This window comes from Ovis canadensis, chromosome 19, assembly GCF_042477335.2.
Source record: "Ovis canadensis isolate MfBH-ARS-UI-01 breed Bighorn chromosome 19, ARS-UI_OviCan_v2, whole genome shotgun sequence".
Classification (NCBI taxonomy): Eukaryota; Metazoa; Chordata; class Mammalia; order Artiodactyla; family Bovidae; genus Ovis; species Ovis canadensis.
The window spans coordinates 71,929,822-71,949,979 of NC_091263.1; the positions used below are offsets into that span (position 1 = coordinate 71,929,822).

The 20,158-nt window shown below is 55.0% G+C and overlaps 1 protein-coding gene across 4 annotated transcripts in view; it reads right to left on the minus strand.

Annotated features, from left to right (window-relative positions):
- FGD5 (FYVE, RhoGEF and PH domain containing 5) overlaps positions 1-20,158 on the minus strand; it is a 118,918-nt gene that overhangs the window by 8,169 nt on the left and 90,591 nt on the right. For 2 of the 4 annotated variants that reach the window (XM_069561033.1, XM_069561031.1), the window contains exons 9-18: positions 19,462-19,512; positions 18,823-18,881; positions 13,018-13,089; positions 12,011-12,079; positions 7,829-7,912; positions 6,257-6,336; positions 4,950-5,049; positions 4,525-4,725; positions 2,585-2,714; positions 1,105-1,235 (exon numbers count right to left, since the gene is read on the minus strand). In XM_069561033.1, the coding sequence (XP_069417134.1) occupies positions 1,105-1,235; positions 2,585-2,714; positions 4,525-4,725; positions 4,950-5,049; positions 6,257-6,336; positions 7,829-7,912; positions 12,011-12,079; positions 13,018-13,089; positions 18,823-18,881; positions 19,462-19,512 (977 nt within the window). The remainder of the gene's footprint in view (positions 1-1,104; positions 1,236-2,584; positions 2,715-4,524; positions 4,726-4,949; positions 5,050-6,256; positions 6,337-7,828; positions 7,913-12,010; positions 12,080-13,017; positions 13,090-18,822; positions 18,882-19,461; positions 19,513-20,158) is intronic. The other 2 variants (XM_069561030.1, XM_069561032.1) reach the window with 1 other exon arrangement.

Here is a 20,158-nt window from a genome sequence, read left to right on the forward strand (position 1 = left end):
CACTCAGGTTCCGTGAGTTCAGCTCCTGTTGGAAGGACTGTGGGAGTGAGAGGGTGGTCTTTTCTCAATTTGTGGGAGGAGACTAGTTAATAAACGACGAGACAGCCATACAGTGTAAGAAGTATGGAATTTATGTGGACAAGCTAATGTGAAATTATATCAAAGATAGATTAAGTGAAAGAAATGTATGGAAGCTTCAGAGTATCATCTTTTGAGTTAAAAAAAGGATTGTCTATCTTATGTATATGCATAAACATTTCTGGAAGGATCCGTAAGAAATCTGACGGCAGTTAACTTGGAGGGGTGGGACTGAAGGAGTCTGGTGAGGGAGAGAGAGAAACTCAGTTCTCATCACACATCCTTGTGTTTTTGAAAAAAAAATTGTTATCACGTAAGTGTTAACTTCCAAGATTTTTAAGATGCAAAAGGAATTAAGCTAATGGATAGAACCATACTCACTTAAAATTTTCATCCCTAACACTTTTTGAACCCTTGCCACCTGCTAGTCAATAATGAATATTTAAAAATACTTGGTAACAGCTGCTCACTCTTCTTTTGACAGCTTGTATATTCGCGGGCACACATTCGTTTGTGGCTATGATTAGAATACAGTCAATAATCTGGTTCTGTCTGCAGAAAGGAATTGAGTTGGGCTAATTCTGAGGTTTCCTGGAAAGAGTCCTATGGCCTTGAGGAGGCTCACCGCCTGAGCCTGTATGGGATCCCCAGGATGAGACAGGGATGCGGTTTGAGGGGACCAGACTCGGGAGGGCTGAGCCAGGCCTAGCGGCTTTAGACCCAAGTGCTGCAGCGCTGTGTGCGTCTGGGGATGGGTCAAGGCTTGGGGGGCGACGTGTCTCCCCACACCTCTGACAGCCACTCGGGCGCCTGTTCTCTGCCACTGGCGGGGGTCTTCTCGGTCACACCCAGGAGACAGCCTGTGCTTCAGGGTGACCTTTGTGAGCACGAGCCAGAACGCCTCCCGTGAAGGATGCTCTCTAACGTGTCCTCAAGAGCCTGGTCTGGCTAGGGCAGGGGGTCTGAGGACCCAAAACATTCTAAATCCCCCTGGCCCCCAGGAAGGCAGCCCTATACCCGCCTCACCTCGGTCAGGGCTGACGGGACTTTCCTCTGCTTCCTGAAGGCCGAGGGGTTGATGCTGTGGAAGACGGACGAGAAGGCGCTGCTCGAGAAGCGGGCGGAGGAGAGGGGGAAGCTCATGCTCAGGGGCCGCTCTGCAGCGAGACAAGCCGCGGGGAGGGAGGTGAGCATCTGTGCCCACAGTGGGGGACACAGGCGCCTCCAAGAACTGAGCTCCCAGCCCTCCCGAGACGGCACCCGGCCTTGAGGGGTGGGATGGGGTGAGGGTTCCGTGTGACCCGAGAGAAGGGGCGCCCCCCTGCTAACACCGAGCTGGAGTAGGGGCAGGCTTTCCCGGTGCTGGCTATTCCCTCTTCCCCGTGTCTGCAGAGGCCGGTGGTCCTCTCCATGGCCCTGGGCAGCTCTGGGGTGGGGTGACCGAGGAGAGCCTCTGGTTTCAGGCCCAAGATCTACCCTGCTCCCCCTCTAGCCGACCCTGAGCACAGGCACTCACAGGCCCTCTCAGCCACCTCGAGCTTTGCTATCCGAGGACCCTCAGCCCCTTCTCTGACTACAACGCCTCTGGTCTCCATCTCGACATCCTCATTCCAAGAGGGCCCCAGGGGACCCAGGCCTGAAAACAGGGCCACTGTGCAGTAATGTGAGTGCCTGCCTACTGGCCTCGTCACGGAGATGCACGGACCCAGCATGCCATGTCCCAGACACGTCACCCAGACACACGTCCCAGAGACATGGACCCAGACACGTCACCCAGACACATGGACCCAGACACATGGACCCAGACACGTGTCCCAGACACATAGACCCAGACACAACACGTCACCCAGACACATGGACCCAGACATGTCACCCAGACACATCACCCAGGCACGTGACCCAGACACATGGACCCAGACACGTCACCCAGACACATGGACCCAGACACAGGGACCCAGACACGTCACCCAGACATATAGATCCAGACACGTGTCCCAGACACATCACCCAGACACATGACCCAGAAACATGGACCCAGTCATGTCACCCAGGCACGTGACCCAGACACATGGACCCAGACACGTGTCCCAGACACATGGACCCAGACACATCACCCAGACACATGGACCCAGACACGTGTCCCAGACACATGGACCCAGACACATCACCCAGACATGTGTCCCAGACACATGGACCCAGACACGTGTCTCAGACATGTGACAAAGACACATGGACCCAGACACGTGTCTCAGACACGTGACAAAGACACATGGACCCAGACACATCCCAGATACATGACCCAGAAACATGCCCCAGACTCAGCTGCTCTGGAACCCTTCCTCTGGGGGCACCTCTGGAGTTTCTACAGAACCAATGGTGGGGGAGAAGGTGCCCAAGAGCAGGGTTTAAACCCTGTCGCCTCCTGGAGGGCAGCATTTTGTCCGGAGTCCCCGAAGAAAGCGGCTGGGAGAAGCCGCGTGAGGAAGCGGAGGGTGGTCCGCAGTACCTCTCATCAGGCCTGGGGCGTCCCCGCCCCTCTTCTTCAGCTCCCCGTAGCAGCCGTCACACACCTTGGCCATGCGGTCTTTGAGGTACTTTAGAGGGTACTTGTTCCGAGAGCAGTTCCGGCAGACAATCTGGGGGAGACGGGGGCCCGCAGGTCACAGGGTCTCACCCTCCCGGCCCAAGCAGAGGACCATGTCCGACCCCTCTGCCGACCCGCCCCCACCTCCTCGAGGGCCTCGTGCTCTGAGCAGAGTTATTATGCTCCTCTGCAGGTCCTTATCTGTTTTTCTTTTTAAAAATTATAGAAAATTACAAAATAATATATAAAAAAATGACAGAAGTGATTTCTTGTCTTATGCTTGTGCCCAGTCATGTCCAAGTCTCTGCAACCCCATGGACTGTAGCTTATAATACCTAATATCATATTTGTAGCATATGATACCTAGTATAATATTGAATAACTTATAATACCTAATATTATAATACCTAATATTATATACCTATATTATAATTGCTTATAATACCTAATAAAATGAAAGTTCTGTGTGAAAAGTGAAAGTCTCTCAGTCATGTCCGACTCTTTGCAACCCCATGGATTGCAGCCCATCAGGCTCCTCTGTCCATGGGATTTTTCAGGCAAGAATACTGGAGTGGGTTGTCATTTTCTTCTCCAGGGGATCCTCCTGACCCAGAGATGGAACCCTCATCTCCTGTCTCTTGCATGCAGGCGGATTCTTTATCCACTGAGCCATCGGGGAAGCCCAATAGAAGTGTTATATAACATTATATTGTTAATAGTTTCAGGTATACAATGCAGTGATTCAATGTATGTAATACAGTTGGCTCTCCATTTCTGCGGGTTCCACATCCACAGATTCAACCAATGGTGGATCGAAAAGATTTTTAAAAATTCCACAAAGTTTCAAAAGCAAAACATGCTGCCAACTATTTGCATGGAATTTACACTGTATTTATAACTACACAGCATTTGTAGCTCAGCTGGAAAAGAATCCGTCTGCAATGTGGGAGACCTGGGTTCAATCCCTGGGTTGGGAAGATCCCCTGAAGAAGGGAAAGGCTACACACTCCAGGATTCCTTGCCTGGAGAATCCCATGGACAGACGAGCCTGGTGGGCTATATATAGTCCATGGGATCGCAAGAGTCAGACACGACTGGGCAACTTTCACTTTTTACCCAGCACTTCTATTTCATTAGGTATTATAAGCTATCTAGAGATGATCTAAAGTGTGGTAGACGATGCGTTTAGGTTACATGCCAGTGTTACACTGTTTTAAATAATGGACGTGAATGTCCTTGCATTTTGGTATCCACGGGGATCCTAGGATCCTAGAACCGTCTCCCATGGATATCAAGGGAGACTATATGGTGAAATCACCACAATGTCTAGCTAGCATCCGTCACCACACATAGGTTACAAATTATTTTTCTTGTGCTAAGAACTTTACAGATCTATTCTCTTGGCAGCTTCCACATATACAATGTAGCTTTTTAAAATGAATCAGTTTAGCTTTTATTTAGCTGCACCAGGTCTTAGTTGCACAGGGATCTAGTTCCCTAACCAGAGGCTGTATCCTGTCCTCTGCAAAGGAGCATGGACTCTTAGCCAGAGGACCAGCACGGATGTCTCTACAACACAGTTTTGCTGACTATTATCACCAAGCCGTAAGCTTTCTGTTTTCTGATGAGCCTGCACCCTTAACCAAGACAGGATACTCTTCTTCCGGGGACAACACCTCCATCCGCTACAATTTCCTTCGGGGAGCAGGGTGGTGGAGTGGAACGGGTCTGGGGTTTGGAGCCCTGCTGGGAGGGCATCAGTAAAAGGTGAACTAACTTCACGCCCCACCCTGAGCCCGATCCGCAGCAGCTGCTGGACGCCCCCCGGTCCCCAGCCCCGCGCACACATCTCCATGCCTCACCTTGCCGCAGGCGTGGCAGTGGTGGCGCCTCAGGGTGAGGGAGAAATCGCAGCCGCAGTTCATGCACATCATGACGTGCGAGACGGGAACGAGGGTCGGGGGCCTCTCCCCCAGGCTGACCCCCAGCCTCTCCCGTATCTGGAGCAACGGAGTCAGGCGGGCAGCGGGGTCAGGAGACCAGCTGGGCCGGCGCGCCCCTTCCTGTAGGGGGGTGTGTGTGTATGGAGGGGCGGGGTGGACTCCTCTACAGCCACCCCCACCCCGCAGCCTCCAGGGCGCCGACCTCGGTGAAAAATGGGGCCGGAGGGGCCAGGCTCTGGGCTGCACGGGGACCGCCCTGAGCCGGGCCGCGGGGAGGACCCAGCGGTGCCCTCCTGATGGAAGGAGGTGCTCGACCTCGCAGGGGCCCAGGGAGGCCCGCTCACCTCCACGCTGTGCTGGAAGGCGGCCAGCGCCTGGGCCTTGTAGTCCTCGGGGAGGGCCCGGCTCACGCAGCTGTGCCACTCGTCCCTCTCTGCGCAGGAGCTGCGGGCACGAGCCAGATTGAGCGAGGGCTGTGCACCCTCTTGGGGTGGACCACGTCCCCACGGCAATCCCTGCCCTGAAACCCCGGCCCGGCCACCCGCCAGACTTGCACGGCGGCACATCCGCTTCCAAGCAGGCAGCCTCGATTGTGAGGTGTCTCTGGGCCTGCCCTGTAAACGTGGGAACATCAAACTCCTCTAACTCCCAGGGCGGCTGCAGGGACCAGATGACACGTGGAGGGTGGAGGACTCTGCCGATGGCAAAGCACTGTGCAGAAGCAAGGGGTCCCGCCCTCTCAGAGGGGTGCGCTGACCTTGGGCAGAGAACCAGGTACCACTTGGGGGGCACTGGACAGATGCTGGCAACGGTCACTATCTCATTCTGTCTGTCCTCCTCCTCAGTTTCCCACACGCCCTCCCAGTCATTCACTTATTCAGAGCGCAGACATCCCACCTTCCCCTCCAGGCCTGGCAGGGTCTCCTGAAAGGCGATGCACCCCCAGCAGCCGCCGGGCTGAAATTCTCACGGAGCCCGCTAGGTGTCGCTCCAACCCCGCCACCATGCCTAGAGCGGCTCCTGGCAGGAGCCCCTGGTTTCTGAGCCCCTATCCCAGCTCCAGCTGGTCTTGTCCTGGAAAGAGGGCGGGGGGACTCTTTCTTTGCCAGAAACCAACAAAACGGGGACCCTGGGGCAGAGCCTGAGGGCCTGGGAAAAAACAGCCATCTCTGATAGAAAGGCCTCACCGCCCAAAAAGTAAAAGGGAAAATAAACTGATGAATGCTCACCCCTGATGTTTCTCTCACTCTCCAGACCTGGCAGCCTAAACACAGACTATTTTATGAGCTAAGGTGCTCCATGCACTTTCCACTGGCTTTAACCTTTCTTACTGCTGCAAAGACCCAATGATCTGCAGGGTTTTACAACGAGGAGATACTGTTATATTTCAGCAACGGGCCCTGGAAGCCCCTGAGATTCCATGTAAACTTTTCTGTGTGTGCACGTGTTTCCTGGGGAGAGGAGCCATGGTTTTATCATATTCGCCACATGACTGTCCAAAAACGGACGAGAAATAACGGAACAAAAGTCATTTACCCAAAAGGACAAAATAAAAATGACAACACATTCAGCCTCTGCGATTCCAAACTTTCCCACCTGCAAAACCCTGCCCCACACTGCTGCCCCCCCGCCATCCTTCCTTTCCTCGTACCTGGCAGACAGAGTCAGGCAGGACTCCGGAGTCTCGATCTTTAGGGCGTAGGGCACTTTCTCCATCACAGGGCGGCTGACCTGGAAACCAGGAGCGGCCCCTCAGGATGGGCACAGGAGGGGTCCTGCCACCGCCCAACTCTGAGGCTGAGCTTCCTCACTGCGAAGGGCAAACCTTTCTCACCTGGAAGATGGGGTGTGTGTGTCTGTGTGCGTGTGTGTTTGTGTCTCTGTGCGCGTGTGTGTACAGTGGGAACTCAGCTGCTGACTGACTCTGTTGCCACCCGCTTTCCCCCAGGAAGGCATCCTTCTCGGAGCCCACTGTGCTGGACAAGCACCTGCCCAGTGGGCACCCTCCCACATGGCCTCTGTCAGACTCGAGTGGACGGATGCTTTGGTCCAAAACGGGAAGACACCTCCCAAGTTAGTGAGGTCACCCTTCTCCAGGTTGGGGGCCTCAGGAGGGAGACAGCCCCCTGCAGGACCCCTTCAGCTCTTCCTCCCTTCCAGCCCCCCGCCCTCCCAAGTGACAGCCCGCATGTACCCCATTCCCCCACTTCAGGGCTCCCCCTCTGACCCCGTCCCCATGATGGGCAGGAATTACCTTCCTAAAACTCCTGGCTCATTGAAAATCCCCATTAGCTCCAACCGGCTCTGTATCTGGGACCCCAGTCACACTGAGTGAGGTCACAGCTGACCCAGTCACACCATCCTGTCTCTCCAAGCTCACCCATGAGACTGTCCAGCTGAGCCAGCCTCTCTTAAGAAATAGCTGCCGCTTGAACAGGCATTTGCATGCTTGCGTGCGTTACTCAGAGCAGCCAGAAGGTGGAGGCCACTCTAGTGTCCACGGATGGACGATGGGTACACAAAGTGTGGTCACGCCTACACCCACGACGGAGCACTATTCAGCCTTAAAAAGGAAGGCGATTCTGACGCGACCACGTGGATGAACCCTGAGGCTGTTACGCTAAGTAAGCCAGTCACAGAAGGACAAGCATCGCCTAGGAGTCCACTTATACGAGGTCCCTAGAGCTGCTGAGTTCATAGGGACAAAAGAGTAGAATGGTAGTTGCCAATGCCTGGGGGAGGAGAGGGGGAGAATTAAAGAGTTTAAGGGCACAGGGCGTCAGACTGGAAGGATGAAGAGAGTGCTGGGGATGGCCGGAGCAATGGTAGTGTAACACCGTGAATGCACTCGACGCCGTCGAACTGCACGCTTAAACATGGTTCCAACGGTAAACATACATTACGGATATTTTACCACGATCGACAGACACACGCCTGCTTGCTTCCTCTCTCCGCCTTCTCCTCCCCGCAGGACCCCCTTTCTTGTCTCTCTTCCGCATTTATCCGAATATTATCCACTCCAGGCAGCCCTCCCTTACCCCACCCTCCCTGAGCTCCCTATGACAGAATCCTGGGGCAACTCACAAGCCGGGGTCCTCCTCGTCCGCGGGCTGTGAGTTCCAGAGGCGGGGCTGTGTCTCCTCGTCCCCAGGGCCCCGCCCCCCAGGGCCCCCCCCCGAAGGGCCCCCACCCCCCCCCAGGGCCCCCACCCCCGGGCTCTTACCTTCATGCTGGCCACCGCCAACGTGCTCTTCAGCCGGTACTTCCCGTCCTTCTGGGGGTACGTGTACAGCAGCACATCGCTCATCTGGGGAGAGGGGGCCCCGTCAGACATGTCTTGGGCCCAGAACGCCCGTGCTGGGCGTGTCCTGGAGCATCACTGAGCGCAAGCATCTCGCATTCCCAGGGACCAGGGGAGCAAGGGCACTCTGGGCTCAAACAGGAGACCCCTTCTCCCCAATTTCACATCGACACAGAGGAGCAAATGCACATATGCCCATAGCAAGTCCAGGACGGGGATGTTGGGACGAGGTTTATCCAGCACCACTCCAAAGAGAAACAACCCAAACATCTATCAGCGGGTATCAGGACACAGAAACGGAGGCACATTCACAGCTCGCAGCCACACAGCAACCAGCGGGCAGACGGAACACGCCTGACGACAAGACTCAGCCTCCCACACATGCCAGCGAGAAGAAGCCGGACTGTGGAGTCCACGGTGCTTCACAACATGTACATGAAGCTCCAGAACAGCTCATCTGCACTGATGGAAGTAAGGGCAGTGGGTGCCTGGGGGACAGTGAGGGGAGGTGCCCCGGGGAACTTCTGGGGGGCTGGATATGCTCCGTATCTGGACCCAAGCGGTGGTCACACGACAATATGCAGTTGTCGACAGACACCAACATGTACACTTGACACGGATGAACTCTCTATCAAGTCAGCCTCTAACAAGCAGAGTTAAGGAAGGGAGGGAGGGAAGGGGAAGATTCTTGGGGACAGGGAGCTGGCGGGTCCTGTTCACTGCAAGTTAGATAGATAGCGTTAAGTCATGGCCGACTCTCTGTGACTCCATGAACTGTAAGTCTGCCAGGCTCCTGCGTTTGCCTGGAGAATAGCCTGGATTCTCCAGGCAAGAATACTGTAGTGGGTTGTCATTTCCTCCTCCAGGGGATCTTCCCTACCCAGGGATGGAACCCGGGTCTCTTGCATTGCAGGCAGATTCTTTACTGTCTGAGCCTCCAGGGAAGCCCGTTCACTGCTGCACCGATGCTCAATTAAGGTTTGTTGAATGAATAACTGAAGCCTGCCGCCCCGAAGCAGGGCAGACATGCAGAAACTTAAGCCACTCTGCCTTCAGAGTTTCTAAGTGCACAGCGTGAAGAGCCGATGGCGTCCTCCAGGTGGCGCTCTGGGCCATCCATCCCGACCCTGCCCTGCAGGAGCTGATGGCTCCAGACAGGGGTCTCGCTCTCTGGGGCCTCAGCCGCCCCCCTGCCAAGAGGGGGACACCCCCACCCCCACTTCACTACAAGCATCGAGGGAGAGTGGCCCCCAGAAAGGCCCCATGCGTGGGAGCCAAAGGGGATCAGGAAGACGCGGTCTGAAGCAGGGGCAGAAACTCAGGGTCCGCGCTCCTCTCCCCGCAGACGGTGTCTGCAGAGGGGTCGGGATGGGCGAGTTTTCCACCAGCTCTCCCGGCACTTCTGGGACTGGCCTGGACACTGAGCCGCAGTGTAGCCTCAGGCAAGCCCTTCCTCTCTCAGGGCCTCACTGTCTGAACAGAGTTGGAACAGACCAGGGTCGGCAAACTGTTCCGTAAAGAGTCAGATATTCATGTACAGATGTGAGAGCTGGACCGTAAAGAAGGCTGAGCCCTGAAGAATTGATGCTTTCAAACTGTCTTGAGAGTCCCTTGGACTGCCAGGAGGTCAAACCAGTCCATCCTAAGGGAAACGAACACTGAATATTCATTGGAAGGACTGATGCTGAAGCTGAAGCTCCAATACTTTGGCCACCTGATGCTAAGAACTGACTCATCGGAAAAGACCCCGATGCTGGGAAAGATTGAAAGCAGGAGGAGAAGGGGGCGACAGAGGATGAGATGGTCAGATGGCATCATTGACTCAATGGACATGAGCTTGTGCAAATTCTGGGAGATAGTAAAGGACAGGGAAGCCCGGTGTGCTGCAGTCCACGGGGTCGCAGAGTTGGAACCAACTGAGCAACAAAGAAAGTATTTTGGTCTCTGTGGGCCAGATGGTCTCTGCTTCAACTGCCTGACTCAGCCATCATCTCCCAAAAGCAGGCACCAGAGACACTCAAGGAAGAACGCATGAGGCTGTACTCCCAGAGACCTCTCTGAACAAAACAGGCGGCCGGCTGACCCCGGGACCAGAGGAAGCTTCCAAGCCCTGTCTGGCTCTGTTCTAACACTGACGAGAACCACTGGCCAGGCCAGGCGCTGGGCTGAGGCCCTGGCAGGAAGGATCTCAATTCGGGCCCCGCCGTCCCCTCAGGCAGGCGTAGAGGGGCAACCAAGCCACAGACAGGCTAGACTCCCTCTCCCAGGTCTACAGAGCTCATCCGTGGAGGGGTGAGGATCATGAGTGGATGAAGGTGCCTCCAGGGCATGCAGGGTGGTGTGCTTGGGGGTGGCCACACCCCGCCCACCCCCAGGGAACCCACCCATGTCACCACGGTGACCCCGCCTTTCTGCGGCTGCCCCTGGAGCCACTGCCGCGCAGCCAGGGCTCTGTGAATGGCCCAGGACCACACGGCCTCCTGCACGGCAGCGGCAGCCTGCCAGAGTGAGGGCTGCTCAGGGGAGGTGACAGGTGGTGGGGAGGATGAAGCAGACGGAGACGAGCCTCTGGACTCGGCTCCTCTGGTCTGTATATGGAGCCGAGTGCCCACTGAGGCCAGGCCACAGGCCACAGAGGCTCTGCAAACCTTGGCAGGCGGCCGTGAGTGAGACGCTTCCAGCCAGGCTCACAGTTCCCCTGTTCAGGACCGCAAGGCCAATCTGGAATTTAGCCCCCCAGCTGGCAGGACCACTGGAGACCACCACACCCTGCCAGCCCTATGAGCAAAAGCGCCCATCTGCACTCGTGACTCCACCAGACCAACAGGTGTTCCAGACACACCTCTACCCTTGGCTGCTGCTGTTCCTGCTCCTGAAATGCTCTTCCTTCATCCACCTGACAAAACTCCAATCCTTCCTTTCAAGCCTAACGCGGTTACGGTTTTCCCCAGGGAAAAAACACACAAAACACTCAGCATACGGCACAGCACCCAGAGAACACTCCACAAATGCCAGCTGCCACTGTGCCATCCACCTTCCTATTTCCCCACTCTCCTGGATCCTCTCCTTCCTTCCATATCCCCCCCGTCCCCGAGATTCTGCCCAACCTACTCTCATAACTCAATCTTTACCCTGGACGCTGGAGGTTGAGGGCAGAGAAGGGGACTCTGAGCTATTGGGTTCCAACACCCAGCACACAGGAGGTGCTTCAACAGAGAGAACTCCTACCCACTGACTCAGAGCCTCTCCACGTTTACTATGCACACAATTCTAACAAAGGAGACTGTAATAGTGGGAACAAAAACTGACAGCGAATGGTGAAGAAGCAGAGAGAAAAATTACTTCTAGCAGAGAGAAGAACTCAACCGGCAAAACACCTTGGGGGTCTCAGGACTGGGGCCAAGACCTGCGTAAAGCTCAGCATCCGCTGCTGTTGTTCAGCTGCTCGGTCGTGTCTGCTATCTGTGACCCCATGGACTGCAGCATGCCAGGCCTCCCTGTCCATCACCATCTCCCAGGGCTTGCTCAAACTCATGCCTGTTGAGTCAGTGATACCATCCCACCATCTCGCCCTCTGTAGTCCCCTTCTCCTCCTGCCCTCAATCTTTCCCAGCATCAGGGTCTTTTCCAGTGAGTTGGTACCCGCCCCCCGCCTCCCCCAGGCCTGGACATTCCCTGGTGTTCCAGACTGGGCTGGGAGGTCATTAAGGACATCCCTCTGTCCCGTCCTGTGCAGAGTGCAGACACGGCCAGGCTCAGCTCAGAGCGCTGGCTTCCTTTGGGCCTCCGCTCCCGACCTGCTGGGAGGGCCAGCCAGGTCAACTCTCCTTTCTGGGTCTCTGGTAGCTCACATGCCAGAAGGCAGCTGAACAGTTACTCCCAGTTTAAGACCCTCCTGGTTTTAGGATGGGCACATGAATAATGAAATCTTTCAAGTAATACCCGAGAAAGAGGCTTAAGCCCTCGGCTTTCGGCTTTCCTGGACGATCCTCACCCTAAGGGGTCAGCTCTGGTCTCCTCGGCCTTCCTGTCATCCTCGGGTAATGGCCCCCAAACGCTTCACAGAACCTGCAGTCCGGGCTTGACCGGAGGCCGGGTACTTACCAGAAACAGGTGCCGGGGGCGTGTGTTCTTCCCTGTTACTTTCATCAGCGTCCCTTCCTTCAGAAACTCCTGTGAGCAGAGAAGCAGCCCTCGGTGGTCAGGCTGACCCCCTGCTCCGTCCTGGAGAAGGCTTGGGGGAGGCCCTTCAGCGGGAAACCAATTACGGTGCCTCCTGGAGCTCAGCAGACTGGCTCATGGCAGAAGCCCCTTGCCCAGGAGCTGTGCTCCACGCTTGGTGGGGCTGCCCTGGAAACAGGCATCTGGCCTTTGGGGAGCACCCTCTTTGAACCACACCCACCCAGACAGAGGGCCAGCCACAGAGTGGTCCCAACAATGGCTTGGTCCCTGGTTTGCTGCCACGGGCGTCTGATGAGAACAGAGCCTCTGAGATGCCAGTTTGCTAAAGCGGCTGAAGACCTGTGAACAGTTGCTACAGCCCCCTCAATTCTGGAGGATACAAACAGATGTCTGATATGTATTCACTAAACTGAGGACACTGAATCAGAACACTAGGTGGGATTTTACACCTAGGTACCATCTCTCACTCCTTTGTCTCTTGTCTTTCATGGACCGGAATAGGTCATGAACACATTTTTTTTTTTTTTTTACTACTTTTGAGTTGAGTTTTGTGTTTTCCATTTGGAAGCTTATAAGTGGGTAAATCTGTCTTTTAAAAAACGTTGGGGTTCCTGAGAGATGGCTTCCCAGATTTCCCAACAACTGGACTAAACTGAGGATCCCGGTGTCTTTTCTTCTGAGAGGAACATGGGACCCCAATGGCACTGCTGTTTAAGGCCCCGAGCGCAGAAAGCCCTAGGGGAGACAGCCAGGGGCCTGCGGAGCCCAGCAGGGCCCTTGCCCTCCCGCCCTCCCCCGCCCGCCCCCCTCCCTCCCTGCCTGTGGGCACCTGCGGCCAGGCCCGTCTGGGGCCAGCCCGGCTGAACAATGGGGCTTATCAGGGCCTCGCCCACCGGCCTGCCGGCGCCCTCCGCGGTGGAGGCACTCACCCTTCCCGGCTGCAGGAGATCCCCTTGGCCCCGAACGCTGTGCTCGATGTGGACCAGCTTCTGGAGGTTTTCCTGCGGGCGGGGGCAGGGCGAGGGCGAGGTGGTCAGGGCCCTCATCTCCTCTGTAAGGAGCGGGCGTCCCTGCTTCCACTTTGGAGGAGGAAACACAGCCGAGGTGGGACCTGCTCCCAGTCCCACTTCCTGTCGCTGGTGGGACCGGGAACCGAGCCTGGGTCCGCGGGATGCCACTCGTGTGGGTTCCCGGCAATCCAGCTAGTCCCTGCGGGCCTGGGTGTGACAGCGCCCTCTGTCTGCACACCGTGGAGATGGTCACTTGGCCTCACTATGCCGTCCAATGCCCGTTTATCTGGGGGCCACTGCTCCTACTCTAGCCTGTGTCCCCCATAACGCCCGGAGCATCCAGATGGCAATAACCCACAAGCGACAGAAGCCTCAGGCCGGACTGGCTCTGTGGGCTTAAAGCCTTTGATGGAGAGCTCGGTTACTGAGACAGAATGACTGAGAAAATGCAGTGCCTGGCGAAAAAACGCTCTGGGCTCCCTGAAGAAACACGTGTGCCCAGAAGCTCACTGGGAATTCACAACACGTACGGTCCCGGGCCCCTCCCCTGTCACAGCGGCCCGGAGTACTGGAAGGGCGATGACCCTGAACCTCACGCAGGGTTGGGTCTAAAGTCAAGGAACACGGTGAAAACTGTGCAGAGAAAATGCCTTGAAAAGCCCTCGACACTGTCCCCAGTTCAGTCATTAAACCATGTACAACTCTGCGACCCCATGGACTGCAGCACACCAGGCTTCCCTGTCCTTCACCATCTCCCAGAGTTTGCACAAAATCATGTCCCTTGAGTCGATGATGCCACCCAACCATCTCATCCTCTGTCGCCCCCTTCTCCTCCTGCCTTCAATCTTTCCCAGCATCAGGGTCAGTTCAGGGCATAAAATCCTACCCATCAGAAAACGTGTAAAAGTTATTCTACCTCTGGTTATGATGTAGGAGCTGTAAGGACACCATGCCCCCGCCCTAACAGGGAGAAAAAAAAAGAATCACATCATCTACAAAAGCAGAACTCTGCTTATGTTTACTGGAGCTCTGGGGTCCCCAGGACCCCACCGTGGACACATGAGATGAATGAGTTATCGTGCCTCTGGCAACACACAGGGAGCAGGTTGTCGGCATAAAGAAGGTTGAGAAGAAAGCAGCTAAAATGTTAATAGCTTCTTAAAGGTCAGGTGTGGGCCGGTGGGACGGTGTTAGAATAGAGGGAGCCCCAGGGCCAAGGGGCATGTGGAGGCCCTCACACTCTCTTTCCAGGAGTTTCTGCCTGGTGCTTACAAGGAAGAGTGGGAGCAGAGAGAATCCCCTCTTGGTGCTGAAGGGGTGCAGGCTGCCAACTGTGGGGCTGGCATGAAATCCAGCCCATTTCCCCAGGCCCCTCTCTCCTGTAAGACCCTCCACCACTGTGGGAGATGAGGCAACCATCCCACTCCCAGACCCTGAGGCAAAGAGCCCATGGCTTCCAAGGCAAGGGCAGAAGCAGCTAGAGGTACCTGTTCCAAGAAGAGGTGGGTGACCTCTCAGGTGCAGGATCACACACCAAGACAAAGCAGAAACCTGCCCAAGACCCGCCACTGGTACACGGCAGAGGCCGACTGCCCGTGAAGGAGGGGCAGGAACGCTACAGGGAGCCGGGCTCACAGGCCCTCCTTAAGACTGAGGCTTGTCCGCGGGAGCCGTGACCCATGAGCCCTGTGTGACAGGACGCAGTGGTCTAGCCCCGAGGAGGGGAAGGACGCAGAGGTCCCTTCCGTGGTGCAGAGACTGCAAAAAGCAGAAGACGCAGCAGGAAAAATCCCTGGGCCCTCGGGTCCCACATCTAGCAGCAGGTGACAGCAGCCACCTTCCAGAGGAGCATGACGTCTGTGGGGGTCTGAAGGTGAGGTCTGACAACAAAACCTAAACCCAGCTCAGCTACTGACTGCAGTGATTCAGTTCCCACCCTCGACGTGAATGGCCTGAGTAGAAAAAGAGACATGCCCACTTTTAAAGGCAGATACTATTTCCCACAGGGTCTACAGTTCCTCTGCACATAACGGGGTTCAATCAGACACGGGAAACACAGGAAGCAAGGGAGAACCCGAACCCATTTTCAAGACATAAAGTGTTCCAGAAAACCAGACGTTGGAGCCATCATCAGACAGGGACATCACCGTAACTATGACTAATTATGTTAGAGGAGCCACTGGAAAAGATAGGACAGCAGGCATGCACAGAGAGAGTTTCAGTAGAGACGAAAACAAACAAGAGATGGAAACGTGAACAGTAAGAAACGTGTTCTCAGAAACGAAGAATCCCTATGAGAAGCTTAGCAGCAAATCGAACACAGCTCAGGAACGAAGGAACGAACTTGGGAAGGGCTTCCCTTGTGGCCCAGCTGGTGAAGAATCCACCTGCAATGTGGGTTCAGTCCCTGGGTTGGGAAGATCCCCTGGAGGAGGAAAGGCTACCCCACTCCAGTATTCTGGCCTGGAGAATTCCACGGACTGTACAGTCCATGGGGTCCCAGAGAGTCGGACACGACTGAGCAGCTTTCACTTTCACTTTCTTTTCAAGCTGAGATTCACCCCCATTGAAACAAAAAGAGAAAGTAAGAGTGCAGGGTTGGGGGGGTGCAGAGGGAAGAGCAGAGGACCCAAGAAAATTTTCCAAAATTAATGGACAAAAAGCACAAGCCCAGGAAGCTTGATAATCACAACAGGATAAATGCCACGACTTCTCCAAAACACACATATTTAGACATCATAGTCAAACTTCTAGAAGTCAAGTGTAAAGAGAAGATCTTGAAGGCAGCCAGTAAAAAGGGGACCTGTTACATAAAGAGGGTAAACAGAAAGACTGCAGCAGATTTCTTCTCCAAAAGTAGGCAGGATATAAGACAGTGGAGTGGCGTCTGAAAAGTACTGAAAGAAAGCTCTGGTCAACCCAGATTTCTATACCCAGGAAAAACATTTTTCAAGAAGGAAGGCAAATCGATCAATTAAATAAATGGCTGTTGGATGCTAGGAGCCAGGTTTCAACTCCAACACTCCTCTTGGGAGAGGAAATTTACAGAGAAGCCAGGGGAGGAGGCTGGAATGATCCACTTGGCAACAAGTAGAGTTGAAGACTCAGTAAGACACTCACATTTAGCTTAATACAGATGGCTATGTACAGAAACAGCTGTTCATAGGAGTATATACACAGTAAATACACAGAAGTCTTTGCTCTGTAGCTGACAGAATCAGAAGAAATGATACCCCAGTAGCAGTGAGCACTCTGCCCACATCCTGGTTTCTAATAACATTATCCAGTGAAACAAACCAAGGCTCTCTGGAGAAACCGGTGACTCTAGGACTGGGGAGGAACACGTGCCACATGAACATGGAGCGTCTCACAGTGCCAGGAAGTAAGGAAGTGCTCAAAAGCTAAGCAAAATAGAAATCCCCACACAAAGCCCCGTTGATGGGGGCATGCCAAAGGGGCACAAGAACCAGCTGGCCGGCTCCTAACAGCCAAAGCTGGGACAATTTGAGAAATAAAATCAAGTGCATAGGATTAGAAGCCAAACATAAATATGGATCCGTGAGTTCTTACTGATATAAATAATTCAGATATAAATTAACTCAGAACTAGTGAACACATTAATAAGGGAGAAGAGGCCAATCTCCCTTGCAGAAGATGTCCAAATAATTCAGGTAGGTACTCTTTCCTCAAGGGGAGAGAGCATAATCCCCCATTCCTTACATGCGGGCTGTGTGCAGAGACTTTCCTCCAGCCAGTAGGGACCGGCAGGTGGGGGTGGAGCTTTGCATGCAGAAATCCAAGCAGCACAACCTTGACCAGGCAATCACGGTTCACGTTGAGAGCCCTATGTCACGTTGCCAGGATGTGCCCTTCATCCGATATTGAGAGCAGTGTTTTCTGTGATCTTTCTCCCCCTAAACTATAAGCTATGCACCCACGCGTGTGTGCGTAGCCGCTGCAGTTGTGTCCGACTCTTTGCAACCCTATGGACTGTGGCTAGGTTCCTGTCCACGGGATTCTCCAGGCAAGAACACTGGAGGGAGTTGCCATGTCGTCCTCCAGGGGATCGTCCCGACCCAGGGGTCGAGCCTACATCTCTTATGTCTCCTGCATCTGCAGACAGCTTCTTTCCCACAGGGCCACCTGGGAAGCCCAAACTGTAAACTTAGTCTAATCATGACAGCTCAGTGTGGGAGGGAAGACGTGGCCCTTCCTGACCCGGTTTTTCTCTTTGGAAGCAGAGACATCCCCCCTAACAAGAAGTGGGAGCCCCCCCGGTCCATCTGCCGCTACCTCTGCTGCACCAGCTCCAAAGCGCCTCTGTATTTTGGCTACATTGAGGGAAATCTCACTGCCTATACAACATGCCAAAGAGCAGGGAGCTCCCGGACGTCAGGGGAGTGGAGAGGACCCGATGACCCACCGGATTTCCCACCCCACTGGCTTCAGCCTCCAGGCTTGCAGACTCTTCCATCAGCTACCCTGATGTCTGCCCCCAGACGCTTTCCAACTGCGGTTACACTGGTCCCATCTTCCAGCCTCGCTGGGTGACCCTCCGAGCTCTGACGCACCGGCACTTTCTCGTCTTCACGCCTGGAGCTGGGCACTCCAACTGGACCACCTGGGCCCCCTCTGCCTTCCTGGCATGCATAAAGTTCTCCCTGTAGGGGCACCTCCCGTATCATCGCATCTCAGCATCCCCAGGGGAGAGATGAAACCCTCTTCTGAAACTTGTAGCACTTTCTCTCTCATGATATTTATCATGATTCTTCATGTCCATGTCTTAAATGCTGTGCTAAGCAGTGTCTTCCTCAAGGGCCAGGACTCAGGGCTTTATCTCTGTATCTCCAGATCCCAACCTAAGACCAGGAGTCTAAGAGATGTTACTTCCCTTCCCCTTTTTCTACCTGTGGATGACTCACTATAAGGATGCTCTATGTACCTGCCACAGCAAAGCCAAGCAACAGCTTGGCACACGTACCACCATCACTCCCACCTCTGCCTGTGTCAGGCATCACTAATTGATCACTGAACTTTCACCACTGAGCAAGGACTCAGCCTCAGAATCATTCCCAACACACAGCTCTAGCTTATTTACAGCTTAAAGGAACAGAAAAAAATGTAGACACCAGCAACCATGGAAACCACTGGAACAGAGTTGGGAGGTGGGATAAAGCTGATCATCCCAGACAGACACCCAGTAAATATCTGATCAGTGTCTCCCAAATGAAGTTACACAGTCAGAATCAGGCATGTGCTTAGAGCTCACATGGTCCTGTGCATGAGCAGCTCTCCAACTTCTGTGAGCCAGACATTTACCTGGGGTACTTGTTAAAACTGCCTATCTCTGAACCCTACCCCAGAAGTTCCAGTTGGCAAGACTGGAAGGCATATCCAGGAATCTGTAGTTTACAGAGCACCCCGGGTGCTGATGTAGATGCTCTCAGACCAGGGTCTGGACGCTACTTATCTGGTCTGTGCAAGTCTGCAGCCCTCCTCATTGTTCAAATAAATGGGGAACCGGAGACTCAGGGAGGGACGCGCAGGGCCTGAAGTCACACAGCAAGTGTCAGGGCCAGAAGCCACGGCTCTTTGCAGGATCCCATGAGATGAATGATGGCCTGCGCCCCCCACCAAGAAGTGGGGGTATCACAGGCAGACCTGGGAGGGTGGAGGGGGCCCTGGCACCTGCACCCACGGGAAGGTGCCCGTGGCCAGACTTACGCCTTGCTCCATGCTGTCACTGGCACGGTCTGTGACCTTGGAGATGAGGGTCAGCGCACCTGTGGAGAGAAGCAGAGAGCACTGGACGTCCTGGGCAGGGCCGGGCTAGCTGCCACCCGCTCACCTCCTGACCCAGAGGTCCCCCTGCAGGGCCGTGCATGGGGGTAGCGCCAATCCTTCCCACGGCTGGTGAGGGCACTGGCCCAACCGCAGCTTGGCCGCTACTGCTGAAGTGCCCTTGACAGCAGTGTGACCCCTCCATGCCTCAGTTTCCCTGGCTCCATGTGGAGCGTGTCAACATAGAGACTGCCCTGGCAAGTCGTATGCGGTGATGGCCACACAGGACGGGGAGGAAATCAGGAGTCTAGGGAGCTTGTTAGACCCGGGGCCCCCTCCTATCACCAAACTCTGGCCACGCCCCTTCTCCTCCTCTGACTGGATGTTAGTCCACGCCCCGGGGAGTCCCCACGGTTGAGGCAAAGGGGGTGTCACTCAACAGCCCCAGAGGCCTCCTGGCCCCTGCATGCCCAGCCAGCAGGGAGGGGGCCGTGCTGTGCGCCTGGGAACTGGGGTGGAGTCCAGAGCCGGGGGATGGGCGGCCCATAGCTCTGCTTCCTCCGTATTCACACGCAGACTTACCCTGCGTGTCGTCGTACTCCGCTGAGTCCGGGCAAAGGTTATTTAAATAGTCTGCGGATGGAACAAGAGTCAGGAGTCAATTTGCCCTGGTGAGGCCTGCCCCCTGGGGTCCTCAACAAGAGACCCTCAGTCTCCAGAGACACAGGAAGACTTCCAGAAGGAAGAGGGGAACCGCCTCTCTCCTGTCAGCCCGACCGTAAGAACACACGGGCACAAAGCCTGGCCCTCAGCATCAACACCGGTGTGGCGCCCGCCGCCGCCAGCCACTCATCCATCCATTCACAGACGCTGACCGAGCGCCTGCTGCGTGCCTGGTGCTGTGCAAGGCCTGAAGAGGCTCACAGTCTGCTGGGGGGACACAGATGTGACCACCCCTTGGCAGTGTGACGTGTGAGACCCCTTAACACGTTCACACCCACAACTGCTTGACACAGGCTGGTCTCACTCTAGCGACCTCTCCACGCTGCTCACTCACTGGGGCAGGGTTGGCATTCTTGCTGCTTCTTGAATGTGACACGTTTGCTCAGACCCCGGGGCCTTTGCACTTATAATTTCTTCCACTTGGTACGCTTTTCTTTCGGATGGTCATATGGCTCGTGCCCTCACTTCATTGAGACCTCTGTTCAATGTTACCTCCTCAGACAAATCTTATCTGACGCCTGGATCTAACACAGTAGACTGTTCCCCTGAATGCCCT